At 38.8% G+C, this 19,407-nt stretch overlaps 1 protein-coding gene across 3 annotated transcripts in view; it reads right to left on the reverse strand.

The window, feature by feature from the left end:
- Positions 1-19,407, reverse strand: part of PACSIN2 (protein kinase C and casein kinase substrate in neurons 2) — a 268,976-nt gene that overhangs the window by 83,789 nt on the left and 165,780 nt on the right. For all 3 annotated transcript variants that reach the window (XM_053696714.1, XM_053696715.1, XM_053696713.1), the window contains exons 3-4: positions 2,888-3,044; positions 444-679 (exon numbers count right to left, since the gene is read on the reverse strand). In XM_053696714.1, the coding sequence (XP_053552689.1) occupies positions 444-679; positions 2,888-3,044 (393 nt within the window). The remainder of the gene's footprint in view (positions 1-443; positions 680-2,887; positions 3,045-19,407) is intronic.

Genomic DNA, 19,407 nt, shown 5'->3' on the forward strand with positions numbered 1-19,407 from the left:
ACTGATATAAAAATCCAGTATAAAATGGTTTAAAAACGTACTTAGAAGCTCTCAGTTTAGCTCCGATGAAAAGGTAGCTGGAAAGCCCACTGCAAGTGGGAAATAAGACCCCCCCCCCCCTTTGCATATGAAAAGACCCTTTACACAAACAGGAGCAAGCTGGAGTAGGTATACGTCGGTATTATCATAAACTTTGGGGCTTGGTTAGGAGTCTGAAAATCAGAGCAATGTTATTTAAAAATAAGCAAAACTATACATTTATTTTAAAAAAAACTTTATAGGCTTTATAAATAGATCATCTACAAAACATTTATGCAACGAAAAAATGAGTGTATAATGTCCCTTTAAGTTTGAAAGTAACAGGAAGTGCATGTTTGTGCACAGCTGATAACTACCACAGGTCTATTTGTGGAAAACCAGTAATTCTACACTTTATCATTTACCTCTTTAAGCTTTTTAGCCCAAGGTTTCTGAGCTTTCCTGAAGCCATCTTCTGCCTCTTTGGTCTCCTTGAAGCCCCCCATCATCTGCTTGTGATACGTCTCTTTCTGCCAATTCTTGATTTTTTCAAAGTCCTCATTCATCAAAGCATTTTTCACCTCTAGATGGAGTTCGCTAACTTTCTCTGCTTCTGTCATGAGGGCGTGCCATGCCTTCTCCACCGTACCGTACTGGGGCCCTAGCGGAGGAGAGCGGCTTGGGTTACTTGCATTTCATTTACATGATGATCTCATAGAAAGACATCAGTACAATCCTGTCTAGATAATAGCAGTTCTGCAGCCAGTTAGGGCCCCTTCCAGCACCAAGACACCAAGTGCCCACTATGAAACAGGGCATCACTGCAATAATTATCCATCTAAACCATTGCTCTATATAAAGCACACTCTGTGTGCGAGTGAAGGTTTTCTACATCTTCCACTCTTCATGATTATTCCAATTTGTTTTTTAGATCAACAGCATAAAACTAAACAACAATCCTTATAGATTACAGCAGTAAAGCACAGCTGCAGACCATGAAAACCACAAGCGCAAATTGGGGCACATTTTACAGCACAATATCATTTATAAAGAACAAGACTGATATTAGATGCACTTGTTGCCCTAATAAAAGCAAAGGCTTGCAGATAAAAACACACTTTAATAAAAAAATAATCGTTAACTTAGCTGAAAACCGATATCAATACTTTAATCTACATAAAGGGGCGTTACATAGCACATCACTGGATACAAGCAAGTCATTAAAGGCACTGCAATAGACTAAACCTGCATCTAAATCACCCAGCTTCTTACAGAGTGGCATAGACATAATACTAACTATTGTGTATTAAAGACAAATAAAACTGCAGCACTTTTCACAGCCTTTTTGTATCTTTAGCTGAGGAAACCGCTATGGATTATTTCTTTGTAACCCACCAATATGTATATATATATTATTACTACTAGAACAATTGCACAGTATGCTAAATAAGAGACCAAACAAATATACAAATATTTTTGATTTTGTAAAATTATAGAGAATTGGGCGCCTTCTAGAGGTGATTCTATTTTTTACCAGAAATTGTTCTCCTGTCTGCATATCAGGAATACTAAAAGGGACCCTAAACACTAAATCCTGGCATGTAGTGAAAGATAGATTTGCACATGAGAGACAGCACCCATAACTAGAGGGGGGGGGAATAACCTTTGCTTTTAACATGTATTTAGGGCTATATTACAAGTGGAGAGCTATTTTAACGTGCGGCCGTAAAGGGGCACATTTGCCTCTTTAAGGGTGCACATTAAATAACCAGCCATTACAAGTCAGACCTCAGGTTATTTAAAACATTGTGCCCCAATTGCCCCCAAAATAAAGTGTACAGTAGTAAAAGTGAATGTAAACTTGAATGAATAAGTGCTCAGTTTCTAAAAACCGGGGCTCTTTCATTCATTAAACTTTACATTGAAGCGTTTTTTTCAAATACCTTTATCTCTAGGAAAACACAAACCGGCGATCCTTCGCCCACTTCTCCTGCTGTACTTAGCATATTGATGACGAAACCAGCTCCAATCACGGCGTGGCCTCACCAGCAGGATGCCGTGGGGTGCTCGCAACGATAGGAGGAAGCCGGTTTCGTCATTACTGTGCTAAGTACAGAGGAGCTGTGGGCAGAGGATTGCAGGTCTGGTTTTCCTAAGGAAAAAGGTATTTAAAAAAAAAAAAAAAAAAAAACGCTTCAATTTAAATTTTAGTGAATGAAAGAGTCCCTGTTTTTAAAAGTATTTTTAAAAACCGGGCACTTAATCATTTAAATTTACATTCACTTTAAAGGGATAATAAAGTCCAAATTAAACTTCGTAATTCAGATAGGGAATGTCATTTTAAACAACTTTCTAATTTACTTTTATCATCAAATTTGCTTTGTTCTTTTGGTAATTTTTGTTGAAAGCTAAACCTAGGTAGGCTCATATGCTAATTTCTAAGCCCTTGAAGGTCACAGCTCATCTGAATGCATTTGACAGTTTTTCACAGCTAGAGGGCATTAGTTCATGTGTTTCATATAGATAACACTGTGTTCACACACGTGGAGTTATTTAAGAGTCAGCACTAATTGCCTGAAATGCAAGTCTGTCAAAAGATCTGAGATAAAGGGACTGTCTGCAGAGGCTTAGATACAAGGTAATTACAGAGGTAAAAAGTATATTTCTATAAAAGTGCAATTTTGCGCTCCACTCGTAATCTAGGCCTTAAGTGTTTAATACCCTTAAAAAGAAAAAAGAAAAAACAAAGGTCCAACCGGCTGACCTGATCATCACTCAGATTTTTTGATGCATCATTTTAGACAGTGGGTGTGTATTACGCTCACATATACCGCAAAACAAGAAACCATTTAGCAAAGCTTTTTCAAACCTTTTTCCACAAGTTGCTTCCACCGTTTTGACCATTCTGTTAGCTGCTGGGCGTAAACCTTCTCAATTCTCGCCCGCTCGTGCAGACAATTCATCAGATCATTGCAAAGCCTGTGGCCATCATCTATCCGCCTTACTGCGCGCTTGTAATTACCAATCTAAGGGAAGAAAGGACAATGTATGACAAAAGGCTAAAAAGTGCACTGGTGTTGCTATAATTCATAGTAAGTAATTCAGCAATTTAGTGTAAAGCTGAAGACAGTGAAACGCTATATCTGTAATGAAGAGAGAGAATAATTATCTTTCTTCAAACTGACTACACACCCTCAAAGAGATCACAATGAAAATAGCACCATTTTCCTTTAATCAGCTGCAGATACGGGGCGTGGCAGCTGGGCGCACTACATGTCTGTTTGATTTTTACACAAAGTGCGAAGTGACTACAGTAATGGAAAACACTTTGAAGAAGCAGTGAAGAAGTTATGGACAAAATTAGGCTGTTTATCAACAAATTAAATTTCTAAAACAAGTTAAAGAGGCTCCATCACAACAGGTAACTAATAAACAAACACTAACAAACAAATATATAGATCCTTACAGGTGACGTCACCCTCATATGACAGATGGTGACGCTCCTGTCCTTGGATGCAGCAGGTCACCATGAGGATGATGATCACCTGCACAACTGGACAATAAGGGGAAGAGAGGGCTATTTCAGATCTCTGTTATTTTCCATTAAATTTACTTAAAAGGGTATTAGACCCCCACGCCCCTCTAACCACTATTATGACATTTTCCTGCACTGCTAGGTACCATGTAGGTCCTTAAAGGAACAATGGGCCTGTTAATCCTCCATAAAAACATAAGACTATTTTACAAAAAGGGGGATACCCACTCTTTCCAATGATGGGTTTCCTTCTCCTGCCATTGTCACATATTTACTATTTGATGGGAGGCTGACTCTCTAGGTAGCAGCTGATTGGCATATAAAGGATTGTCACCTGTTTACTTATGTAATATATATTATGTAATTATTTATTGGCTATCTGGGCTCTAATATGAGAATCTAGCAGCACATTCTAAGCACCAAAATGGCTCAAGTAACTTGATTTAAAACAAAACCAAAACCACAGGTGCATCCCTTTTAATTTAGGGTTTTTATTAAGTTACTGTCATGGCAATCTGACTCATCACATAGATAACCTTAATAAATAAATTTATGGGAGTGGGGTAGACCCTTTATTAGCCTTGAACCACTAGTATTAAATGAGAGGTAAACAAGTGTAAACATGTGGCACTTAATGGATGATCTGCATAGAATAAGCTATTAGTGAAAGCATTTATGTTGCTGTAATCACTTTCTGAAATGAAAACAAGACAGAACGCTTGCACTATTAAATTCTTTTTTTTCCCCACACAGAGTAACAGTGCATGAAGCATCAGCTATTTTACACAACTGGGTTAATATGTTAATAGTGAACCATAGACTTGAGTGTAGGCTGGAGGAGTAGGGGTTTCTGTCTTTTTTCCATTTTATCTCTAATTTTAACTGTAGCCAAGCAAAGATCGAAAAAAGTTTCTATTAGGATACTATTTGTGTAGGACAAGACCTCAGAGGAGTCATGGACCCGAAAAGAAGGGGAGAGTCTATTTCTTGAAGAAACAAAATGTATGATTACCCGATAAATGTATTTCTTTCCGGGCATGGAGAGTCCCCAAAACATTCTAATTACTAGTGGGATATTCACTCCTGGCCTGCAGGAGGAGGTAAAGAGCACCCCAGCAGAGCTGTTCAGTATCACTCCCCTTACCCATAAACCCCAAAGAGAAACGGAAAAAGAAGATAACACAAAGGTATAGAGGTGCCTGAGGACTATAAAAAAACCTGCCGTCTTAATTTGAATAAGGGCGGGTCATGGACTCTCCATGCCCGGAAATAAATACATTTATCAGGTAAGAATGAATTTTGTTTTCTTTCCTATGGCATGGAGAGTCCACAAAACATTCTAACTACTAGTGTGAACCAATACCCAAGCTAGAGGACACAGAATGAATAGGGAGAGAGAACAAGACAGACGACCTAAACTAAAGGCACCACCGCTTGAAGAACTTTTCTCCCAAAAGAAGCCTCAGCTGAGGCAAAAGTATCAGATTTGTAGAATTTGGAAAAAGTATGAATAGAGGACTTAAGTGGCCGCCTTACAGATTTGCTCCACAGAAGCTTCATTTTTTAAAGCCAATGAAGATGAAACAGCTCTAGTGGAATGAGCCATAATTCTCCCAGGAGGCTGCTGTCTAGGTGTCTCATAAGCTAAATGAATAACACTTCTCAACCAGAGAGAAAAAGTGGTAGAAGTGGCCATCTGACCCCTACGCTTACCAGAGAAAACGACAAACAGGGAAGAAGACTGCCGAAAATCTTTAGCTGCTTGAAGGTAAAATTTAAGAGCACGCACAACATCCAAGTTATGCAAGAGAAGTTCCTTCTGGGAAGAAGGGTTAGGACAAAAAGAAGGAACAACAATTTCCTGATTAAAATTGCGATCCGACACTACCTTAGGGTGAAACCCCAGCTTAGTACGTAGGACCGCCTTAACAGCATGAAAAATAATGTAAGGGGAATCACACTGCAGAACCGAAAGTTCAGAAACTCTGCGAGAAGAAATAGCAAGAAGAAACAAAACCTTCCAAGATAGTAATTTAATATTAACAGAATGCATTGGCTCAAACTGAGCCTGCTGCAGAACTCTAAGAACAAGTTTAAGACTCCAAGGAGGAGCAACAGATAAACACAGGCCTGATTCTGACCGAGGCCTGAACAAAAGACTGAACATCTGGCAGAACAGCCAAACGTTTATGCAGAAGAATAGACAGAGCAGAAATCAGACCCTTCAAAGTACTGACTGACAAACCCATCTCCAGGCCCTCCTGAAGAAAAGCCAAAATTCGAGGAACCCTTACTTTGTTCCAAGAAAAACATTTTGAATCACACCAATGAAGGTATGTACACCATACCCTATGGTAAATTCTGTGAGTAACCGGTTGTCAGAGAAGCTACGTCTAACCAAACTTAGATGTTCAATTTCCAAGCAGTCAGCTTCAGAGAAACCAGATTTAGATGAAGGGAAACTGAAGAAGGAGGTCCTACCTGAAAGGTAACCTCCACGGCGGAAGAGATGACATCGTCAGCAGATCCGCAAAGCAGATCCTGCGAGGCCATGCAGGAGCTATTATCACAGAAGCTCTCTCCTGTTTGATGCAAGCAATTACTCGTGGAAGCAACACAAACGGAGGAAACAGGTATGCTAGATTAAAGCTCCAAGGAACTGCTAGAGTATCTAACAGAACGGCTTGAGGATCTCTTGACCTTGAACCGTACCTTGGAAGCTTGGTGTTTTGACGAGACACAATAAAATCCAACTCCGGAACCCCCCACCTGAGAGTTATCATTGTGAAAACCTCTGAGTGGAGAGCCCACTCTCTGGGATGAGAAGTCTGCCTACTTAGAAAATCCACCTCCCAGTTGTCCACCCCTGGTATGTGGATGGCAGAATAGACAGAGCAGAAATCAGACCCTTCAAAGTACTGACTGACAAACCCATCTCCAGGCCCTCCTGAAGAAAAGCCAAAATTCGAGGAATCCTTACTTTGTTCCAAGAAAAACCTTTTGAATCACACCAATGAAGGTATGTACACCATACCCTATGGTAAATTCTGTGAGTAACCGGTTGTCAGAGAAGCTACGTCTAACCAAACTTAGATGTTCAATTTCCAAGCAGTCAGCTTCAGAGAAACCAGATTTAGATGAAGGGAAACTGAAGAAGGAGGTCCTACCTGAAAGGTAACCTCCACGGCGGAAGAGATGACATCGTCAGCAGATCCGCAAAGCAGATCCTGCGAGGCCATGCAGGAGCTATTATCACAGAAGCTCTCTCCTGTTTGATGCAAGCAATTACTCGTGGAAGCAACACAAACGGAGGAAACAGGTATGCTAGATTAAAGCTCCAAGGAACTGCTAGAGTATCTAACAGAACGGCTTGAGGATCTCTTGACCTTGAACCGTACCTTGGAAGCTTGGTGTTTTGACGAGACACAATAAAATCCAACTCCGGAACCCCCCACCTGAGAGTTATCATTGTGAAAACCTCTGAGTGGAGAGCCCACTCTCTGGGATGAGAAGTCTGCCTACTTAGAAAATCCACCTCCCAGTTGTCCACCCCTGGTATGTGGATGGCAGATAGATGGCAATCGTGAGACTCTGCCCACTGGATAATGAGAGTCACCTCCATTGCCAAGGATCTCCGAGTTCCTCCCTGGTGATTGATGTAGGCCACGGAGGTGATGTTGTCCGACTGAAATCTGATAAATCGGACCAAAGCTAGTTGAGGCCAAGCTACAGTATTAAAGCATAGAAAATTGCTCTCAACTTCAAGATGTTTATTAGAAGAGACAAATTCTCTGGAGTCCACAGACCGTGTGTCTTTAACATACCCCAAACTGCTCCCAAGCCTAACAGGCTGGTGTCCATGGTCACAACCACCCAGGAAGGCCTCAGGAAGCATGTTCCCCGAGACAAATGGTCCTGTGAAACCCACCACAAGAGTGAGACTCTTGTTGGGGAATCCAAATTTATAGCTGCAGAGGTCTCAGATGGAACTGAGCAAAAGGAATGATGTCCATGGAGGCAACCATCAGTCCAATCACCTCCATGCATTGAGCAACAGATGGACGAATAGCAGAATGGAGAGACAGGCAAGAAATATGAAGTTTGGATTTTCTGACGTCCGTCTGAAAAATCTTCATGGACAGGGAATCTATGATGTTTCCCAAGAAACGCACCTTTGTATCTGGAACAAGGGAACTCTTTCCCAGACTGATCCGTGGGAATGTAGAATAGACAACAACATCTTGTATGAGATCTTGCAAGATGAAAAGATGGCGCTTGAACTAGAATGTCGTCTAGATAAGGCGCCACAGCAATACCCTGGGACCTTACCACTGCCAGAAGAGCCCCCAGAACTTTTGTAAAAATTCTGGGAGCTGTAGCAAGGCCAAAAGGAAGGGCAACAAACCGGAAATGTTTGTCCTGGAAGGCAAACCTTAGATACTGGTAATGATCCCTGTGAATAGGAACATGAAGATACGCATCCTTCAGATCTATGGTCGTCAGTAACTGACCCTTTTGGACCAAAGGAAGAATAGAACGGATGATCTCCATCTTGAAGGACGGAACCCTGAGGAATTGAGACATTTTAGGTCCAGAATGGGATGAAAAGTGCCCTCCCATGATCAAGGCAAAGAGAATGACTGGGAGTTATGGGTAAGGAGAGTGATACTTAACAGCTCTGCTGGGGTGCTCTTTGCCTCCTCCTGCTGGCCAGGAGTAAATATCCCACTAGTAATTAGAACGTTTTGTGGACTCTCAATGCCAGAGGAAAGAAATTAGGACATCTAGACTAAGGCCTCAATGATGAAAGATCCACCTGATTATAGAGAAAAAATAGTGCAAACTTCACAGGGGCTGAACTCACTGAATGCTCAAAGGAAGAGGGCGGAACCTGGGAGTCCCAAAGAGATTCCTCCCATAAAGTTCTCCACTCAGATGACCTGATCTAAAATGATCTTCCAGCACTATTGTGTGTGTGTAAATATGTGTGTGTGTGTGTGTGTGTAAATATGTGTGTGTGTGTGTGTGTGTATAAATATGTGTGTGTGTGTGTATAAATATGTGTGTGTGTATAAATATGTGTGTGTGTATGTGTGTGTATATATATATATATATATATATATACACACACACATGTAGATATATATATATATATATATACACACATATACACACATACACATATAAACACACACACACACACATACATACATACATATATATATATATATACATATACACATACATACACACACACACACACACACATAGCACAGCATGTATAACAGTGTCAATTTGCTGTCCCCTCAAAATAACTCAACACACAGCCATTAAAGTCTAAACCGTTGGCAACAGAAGTGAGTACACCCCTAAGTGGAAATATCCAAATTGGGCCAAAAGTGCAATATTTTGTGTGGCCACCATTATTATCCAGCACTGCCTAAACCCTCTTGGGAATGGAGTTCACCAGAGCTTCACAGGTTGCCACTGGAGTCCTCTTCCACTCCATCCATGACGACATCACGGATCTGGTGGATGTTATAGACCTTGCGCTCCCTCACCTTCCGTTTGAGGATGCCTCACAGATGCTCAAAAGGTTTAGGTCTGAAGACATGCTTGGCCAGTCCATCAAATTTACCCTCAGCTTCTTTAGCAAGGCAGTGGTCATCTAGGAGGTTTGTTTGGGGTAGTTATGTTGGAATATTGCCCTGCTGCCCAGTCTCCGAAGGGAGGGGATTATGTTCTGCTTCAGCATATCACAGTACATTGGCATTCATGGTTCCCTCAATGAACTGTAGCTCCCCAATGCCGGCAGCACTCATGCAGGCCCAGACCATGACACTCCCACCATCATGCTTGACTGTAGACAAGACACACTTGTCTTTGTACTCACCTGCTTTCCGCCACACACGCTTGACACCATCTGAACTAAATAAGTTTATCTTGGTCTCATCGGACCACAGGATATGGTTCCAGTAGTCCATGTCCTTAGTCTGCTTGTCTTCAGCAAACAGTTTGCAGGCTTTCTTGTGCATCATCTTTAGAAGAGGCTTCCTTCTGAGACGACAGTCATGCAGACCTATTTGATGCAGTGTGCAGCATATAGTCTGAGCACTGACAGGCTGACTCCCCACCACTTCTACCTCTGCAGCAATGCTGGCAGCACTCATACGTCTATTTCCCAAAGAAAACCTCTGGATATGACGCTGAGTACGTGCACTCGACTTCTTTGGTCGACCATGGCGAGGCCTGTTCTGAATGAAACCTGTCCTGTGAAAACGCTGTATGGTCTTGCCCACCGGGTTGCAGCTCAGTTTCAGGGTCTTGGCAATCTTCTTACAGCCTAGGCCATCTTTATGTAGAGCAACAAATAATTTTTTTTAGATACTCAAGAGTTCTTTGCCATGATGTGCCATGTTGAACTTTCAATGACTAGTATGAGAGAGTGTGAGAGCAATAACCCCAAATTTAACACACCTGTTTCCCCATTCACACCTGAGACCTTGTAACACTAACGAGTCACATGACACGGGGGGGGCTAATTGGGCCCAATTTCGACATTTCTACTTAGGGGTGTACTCACTTTTGTTGCCAATGGTTTAGACATTAATGGCTGTGCGAGTTATTTTGAGGGAACAGCAAATTTACACTGTTATACAAGCTGTACACTCACTACTTTACATTGTAGCAAAGTATAATTTCTTCAGTGTTGTCACATGAAAATATATAATTAAATATTTACAAAAATGTGAGGGGTGTACTCACTTTTGTGAGATACTATATATATATATATATATTATATATATATATATATATATATATATATATATATATATATATATATATATATATATATATAAAAGATAGTGACCTAGAAATGGAGCTTAAACACACACACATGCACGCAGAACAATTTTGACAACAAAAACAATGACTACAGAGTTTTTACAACAGTATATGGAACAGGGAAGATGTTATAGGGAAGCTAGTCTTCAGATAACTCCTGGATGAGGAATTGTACAAAATGTTAGGGTACTAGTTTGCTTAATAGGAAGAACCAATGAATGGATGAGCCTTGTGATTTCATAACATCCTTAGCAAGAACAACAAGTCTCATTATAAAACAGAAGAATCAGGTTGGACCAGTCTCTTCCTGCAAACGTAATCTCAGTGTAAACACTGAACCTTTCTGAAAATGTTATAGTTTAGGTGCACATAATGCAGTGCAATCCCATATGGGCACCTGGCAAATCTTCAGCAAATACACTAACTTACACAGATACTCTAGAGATATTTAAAAAAAAAAAAGAAATTAAATAATGTTAACAGATTTTGGCAGCCTGTCACACCAAATTAGGTCACTTTAGGTCCAATCAAGCCAAAGACTGTTTACAGTTGTACACACAACTAATCCAAGCTGTGTACTTCATAATAAATCATAGACCCAATAATGATAAATAAGTCACTGGAAGAATAGCAAACAGCGCTTTAATAATACGCTCATAAAAATTCTTTGTTTTTTTTAGATTTCTTTTATAATACAAAACAATAACTGCAATCCAAAACAAAAATGTTATAATAAAATGAATGAATGATCACTACAGAAAGCAAAAGAAATGTGACCGGTAACAATAGCCAGAACATGTGCACATTGTGTGTTTTATATGGTCTACCAAGCTTTGTATTATATGAAAGAGGCAGAAAATGATGGTTAAAAAAAGGCCCACCAATTAGCCACCAATCAGCAAGCGCTACCCAGGTGCTGAACCAAAAATGGTCTGGCTCCTAATCTTAGATTCCTGCTTTTCAAATAAAGATACTAAGAGAACAAAGAAAATGTGATAATGGGAGAAAATTAGAAAGTTGATTAAAATTGCTGCTCTATCTGAATCATGAAAGAAAAAAAAATTGGGTTTAGTGTCCCTTTAAGTCGGCATGCAGAGAAGTCCGGCTAAAACTGAGTTTTATTTTATTGAGGAAATACATTGTAATCTATGTCTACTTCACATCCAGAACGCGATAAAAAGCTAACATTTGCCTTATTTGATTGACCTCACAGTAAAAATTTACTTTCATTTCTTCAATATTTAAACAACTAATATCATTTTGAAGAATACATCTGCATCTCAAGTTAATCTTCGAGTACACCATATCTAATATTTATTTAGTGTCAGATGGCATCACAAATGCTCACCTAAGGCCTGCAGGCAATGACGAAGCCCCTGTGTGCCATATACAGAAATCCCTTATCCCACACTACATACACATGCTTATATACAGAAATCCCTTATCCCACACTACATACACATGCTTATATACAAAAATCCCTTATCTCACACTACATACACATGCTTATATACAAAAATCCCTTATCCCACACTACATACACATGCTTATATACAAAAATCCCTTATCTCACACTACATACACATGCTTATATACAGAAATCCCTCATCTCACACTACATACACACGCTTATATACAGAAATCCTTATCTCACACTACATACACACGCTTATATACAGAAATCCTTATCCCACACTACATACACATGCTTATATACAGAAATCCTTATCCCACACTACATACACACGCTTATATACAGAAATCCCTTATCCCACACTACATACACATGCTTATATACAGAAATCCCTTATCCCACACTACATACACATGCTTATATACAGAAATCCCTTATCCCACACTACATACACAGCCAGGACCTATACATGCTTATATACAGAAATCCTTATCCCACACTACATACACATGCTTATATACAGAAATCCTTATCCCACACTACATACACATGCTTATATACAGAAATCCCTTATCCCACACTACATACACATGCTTATATACAGAAATCCCTTATCTCACACTACATACACATGCTTATATACAGAAATCCCTTATCTCACACTACATACACATGCTTATATACAGAAATCCCTTATCCCACACTACATACACATGCTTATATACAGAAATCCCTTATCCCACACTACATACACATGCTTATATACAAAAATCCCTCATCTCACACTACATACACATGCTTATATACAGAAATCCCTTATCCCACACTACATACACATGCTTATATACAGAAATCCCTTATCCCACACTACATACACATGCTTATATACAAAAATCCCTCATCTCACACTACATACACATGCTTATATACAGAAATCCCTCATCTCACACTACATACACATGCTTATATACAAAAATCCCTCATCTCACACTACATACACATGCTTATATACAGAAATCCCTTATCCCACACTACATACACATGCTTATATACAGAAATCCCTTATCCCACACTACATACACATGCTTATATACAGAAATCCCTTATCCCACACTACATACACATGATTATATACAGAAATCCCTTATCCCACACTACATACACACGCTTATATACAGAAATCCCTTATCCCACACTACATACACACGCTTATATACAGAAATCCCTTATCCCACACTACATACACATGCTTATATACAAAAATCCCTTATCCCACACTACATACACATGCTTATATACAGAAATCCCTTATCCCACACTACATACACATGATTATATACAGAAATCCCTTATCCCACACTACATACACACGCTTATATACAGAAATCCCTTATCCCACACTACATACACATGATTATATACAGAAATCCCTTATCCCACACTACATACACACGCTTATATACAGAAATCCCTTATCCCACACTACATACACATGATTATATACAGAAATCCCTTATCCCACACTACATACACACGCTTATATATAGAAATCCCTTATCCCACACTACATACACATGCTTATATACAGAAATCCCTTATCCCACACTACATACACATGCTTATATACAGAAATCCCTTATCCCACACTACATACACATGCTTATATACAGAAATCCCTTATCCCACACTACATACACATGCTTATATACAGAAATCCCTTATCCTACACTACATACACATGCTTATATACAGAAATCCTTATCCCACACTACATACACACGCTTATATACAGAAATCCCTTATCCCACACTACATACACACGCTTATATACAGAAATCCCTTATCCCACACTACATACACATGATTATATACAGAAATCCTTATCCCACACTACATACACATGCTTATATACAGAAATCCGTTATCCCACACTACATACACATGCTTATATACAGAAATCCCTTATCCCACACTACATACACATGCTTATATACAGAAATCCCTTATCCCACACTACATACACATGCTTATATACAGAAATCCCTTATCCCACACTACATACACACGCTTATATACAGAAATCCCTTATCCTACACTACATACACATGATTATATACAGAAATCCTTATCCCACACTACATACACATGATTATATACAGAAATCCTTATCCCACACTACATACACATGCTTATACACAGAAATCCCTTATCCCACACTACATACACATGCTTATATACAGAAATCCCTTATCCCACACTACATACACACGCTTATATACAGAAATCCCTCATCTCACACTACATACACATGCTTATATACAGAAATCCCTTATCCTACACTACATACACATGATTATATACAGAAATCCCTTATCCCACACTACATACACATGCTTATATACAGAAATCCCTTATCCTACACTACATACACATGATTATATACAGAAATCCCTTATCCCACACTACATACACATGCTTATATACAGAAATCCCTTATCCCACACTACATACACATGCTTATATACAGAAATCCCTTATCTCACACTACATACACACGCTTATATACAGAAATCCCTCATCTCACACTACATACACATGCTTATATACAGAAATCCCTTATCCTACACTACATACACATGATTATATACAGAAATCCCTTATCCCACACTACATACACATGCTTATATACAGTAATCCCTTATCCCACACTACATACACATGCTTATATACAGTAATCCCTTATCCCACACTACATACACATGCTTATATACAGAAATCCCTTATCTCACACTACATACACATGCTTATATACAGAAATCCCTTATCCCACACTACATACACACGCTTATATACAGAAATCCCTTATCCCACACTACATACACATGCTTATATACAGAAATCCCTTATCCCACACTACATACACATGCTTATATACAGAAATCCCTTATCCCACACTACATACACATGCTTATATACAAAAATCCCTCATCTCACACTACATACACATGCTTATATACAAAAATCCCTTATCTCACACTACATACACACGCTTATATACAGAAATCCCTTATCTCACACTACATACACATGCTTATATACAGAAATCCCTTATCCCACACTACATACACACGCTTATATACAGAAATCCCTTATCTCACACTACATACACATGCTTATATACAGAAATCCCTCATCTCACACTACATACACATGCTTATATACAGAAATCCCTTATCCCACACTACATACACATGCTTATATACAGAAATCCTTATCCCACACTACATACACATGCTTATATACAGAAATCCCTTATCCCACACTACATACACATGCTTATATACAGAAATCCTTATCCCACACTACATACACATGCTTATATACAGAAATCCCTTATCCCACACTACATACACATGCTTATATACAGAAATCCTTATCCCACACTACATACACATGCTTATATACAGAAATCCTTATCCCACACTACATACACATGCTTATATACAGAAATCCTTATCCCACACTACATACACATGCTTATATACAGAAATCCCTTATCCCACACTACATACACACGCTTATATACAGAAATCCCTTATCCCACACTACATACACATGCTTATATACAGAAATCCCTTATCTCACACTACATACACACGCTTATATACAGAAATCCCTTATCCCACACTACATACACATGCTTATATACAGAAATCCCTTATCTCACACTACATACACACGCTTATATACAGAAATCCCTTATCCCACACTACATACACATGCTTATATACAGAAATCCCTTATCCCACACTACATACACATGCTTATATACAGAAATCCCTTATCCCACACTACATACACACGCTTATATACAGAAATCCCTTATCCCACACTACATACACAGCCAGGACCTATACATGCTTATATACAGAAATCCCTTATCCCACACTACATACACATGCTTATATACAGAAATCCCTTATCCCACACTACATACACATGCTTATATACAGAAATCCCTTATCCCACACTACATACACATGCTTATATACAGAAATCCTTATCCCACACTACATACACATGCTTATATACAGAAATCCTTATCTCACACTACATACACATGCTTATATACAGAAATCCCTTATCCCACACTACATACACATGCTTATATACAGAAATCCCTTATCCCACACTACATACACATGCTTATATACAGAAATCCTTATCTCACACTACATACACACGCTTATATACAGAAATCCCTTATCCCACACTACATACACACGCTTATATACAGAAATCCTTATCCCACACTACATACACACGCTTATATACAGAAATCCCTTATCCCACACTACATACACATGCTTATATACAGAAATCCTTATCCCACACTACATACACATGCTTATATATAGAAATCCCTTATCCCACACTACATACACATGCTTATATATAGAAATCCCTTATCCCACACTACATACACACGCTTATATATAGAAATCCCTTATCCCACACTACATACACACGCTTATATACAGAAATCCCTTATCCCACACTACATACACACGCTTATATACAGAAATCCCTTATCCCACACTACATACACACGCTTATATACAGAAATCCCTTATCCCACACTACATACACACGCTTATATACAGAAATCCCTTATCCCACACTACATACACACGCTTATATACAGAAATCCCTTATCCCACACTACATACACACGCTTATATACAGAAATCCCTTATCCCACACTACATACACATGCTTATATACAGAAATCCCTTATCCCACACTACATACACACGCTTATATACAGAAATCCCTTATCCCACACTACATACACATGCTTATATACAGAAATCCCTTATCTCACACTACATACACACGCTTATATACAGAAATCCTTATCCCACACTACATACACATGCTTATATACAGAAATCCTTATCTCACACTACATACACATGCTTATATACAGAAATCCCTTATCCCACACTACATACACATGCTTATATACAGAAATCCCTTATCCCACACTACATACACACGCTTATATACAGAAATCCCTTATCCCACACTACATACACACGCTTATATACAGAAATCCTTATCCCACACTACATACACACGCTTATATACAGAAATCCCTTATCCCACACTACATACACATGCTTATATACAGAAATCCTTATCCCACACTACATACACATGCTTATATATAGAAATCCCTTATCCCACACTACATACACACGCTTATATATAGAAATCCCTTATCCCACACTACATACACACGCTTATATACAGAAATCCCTTATCCCACACTACATACACACGCTTATATACAGAAATCCCTTATCCCACACTACATACACACGCTTATATACAGAAATCCCTTATCCCACACTACATACACATGCTTATATACAGAAATCCCTTATCCCACACTACATACACACGCTTATATACAGAAATCCCTTATCCCACACTACATACACACGCTTATATACAGAAATCCCTTATCCCACACTACATACACACGCTTATATACAGAAATCCCTTATCCCACACTACATACACACGCTTATATACAGAAATCCTTTATCCCACACTACATACACATGCTTATATACAGAAATCCCTTATCCCACACTACATACACATGCTTATATACAGAAATCCCTTATCCCACACTACATACACATGCTTATATACAGAAATCCCTTATCCCACACTACATACACACGCTTATATACAGAAATCCCTTATCCCACACTACATACACATGCTTATATACAGAAATCCCTTATCCCACACTACATACACACGCTTATATACAGAAATCCCTTATCCCACACTACATACACACGCTTATATACAGAAATCCCTTATCTCACACTACATACACATGCTTATATACAGAAATCCCTCATCTCACACTACATACACATGCTTATATACAGAAATCCCTTATCCCACACTACATACACATGCTTATATACAGAAATCCCTTATCCCACACTACATACACATGCTTATATACAGAAATCCGTTATCCCACACTACATACACAGCCAGGACCTATACATATACTTATGGGTCTGTGAGTGCACAAAAATATTGATAAAGTTAATTGAAGCCTTGTTATATAGTTCTGCTTTGATTAGTGAGTTATGTATGACCTTTACTGTTAAGTCATGAGTGGCCATTACAGGTCATCTGACATCTGTGATTTTCATTCAGATTCTGGAGTCTAGAAGTGACCTCTGTATTTATGTTCCTCTGATAACGAATACACAATACAAGGTCCCAGAGTGTCCTCCTTCCTTCCTACATAAAGCATAAGGTATCATGTATACATTGTACTTTTAATAAGTTGTGGGTCTGCATTGTCATTTGTACGGCTTTTTTTTTAGAATCCAATAAAAACTATAACAATAAATAAAACATTCCACCTGCTACTCTACACTACATAAAGCACAGGACCTGACTTTCAACAATAAGGGAGGAAACTAATCTGTACCCATTAAAGGTATTTTTACATACTGATAATTAAAAAGATGCATTGTTTTATATTTACTCACGTGAATTTTATAATCCCGTCAGGAATACTATAGGCGGTAGCTTTATTTAACTCCTGCACATCGGTGCTGCTGTTCGCGGTATGCATGTAACTATGCAGGCGCCTGCACTACACAGCGATACACGTGTGTAACAGCTAGTACTAATGGCCAGCAGTATTAGGAACGTAACAGAGTGTGCGCACAATCTTCTGCGGTAACTCGCGGTACTGTCTGCTACTTGCTCTGAATTTCTATTTAGATGTTTCCTCTAACGTTCTACTCTTAGCTTATACACATTTTCTTCCATGCATATAAAAGAGCAGCAATGAAAATACATTGAATTAAATTACAATGTCCCTTTAAACTTGGTACTCAGGACATTTGAGAGCTACTGTAAAGACTTACTTAAAGGGACAAAGTGAAAATTAAATTTTCTGATTCAGACAGAGAATTCAATTTCAAACAACCTTCCAATCTAATTTGTTTTGTCCTCTTAGTGTTCTTTGTTGAAAAGCATACCTAGGTAGGCTCAGTAGCAGCAATGCACTACTGGGAACTACCTGCTGACTGCACATATATGACATTTGTCATTGGATCACCAGATGTAGTCAGCTAGCACACAGTAGTACATTGATGCTTGTTCAACAAAGCATACCAAGAGAATGAAGAAAATTTTATAGCAAAGATGTTTACATATGTGCTATCTGAATCATGAAAAAAATGAATGCATGTCCCTTTAACAATTAAGTATTTTAGATGGTATGTTCCTTTAAAAGACCTAGATACAATGAATGTTACCAAACTGCCTGTGAAGTGTGCCCTAACAGGCCAGAAGAAGCAGCTAAAACTCTTTATATGTAGAAGAGAATAACTGACATGGGTTACTGGTGATACACAACATATTGCTGGGAGTTAAAAGGGACATTAAACGGCTGTGCACAGCTACAAAATATTAGTAACTAGTCATTATGTTATTGCATTTCATCCCGTTCCTGCAGCTCTTATCAAATCAGTTCTCCTGT

The sequence above is a fragment of the Bombina bombina genome, unplaced genomic scaffold (genome assembly GCF_027579735.1).
Source record: "Bombina bombina isolate aBomBom1 unplaced genomic scaffold, aBomBom1.pri scaffold_416, whole genome shotgun sequence".
Classification (NCBI taxonomy): domain Eukaryota; kingdom Metazoa; phylum Chordata; class Amphibia; order Anura; family Bombinatoridae; genus Bombina; species Bombina bombina.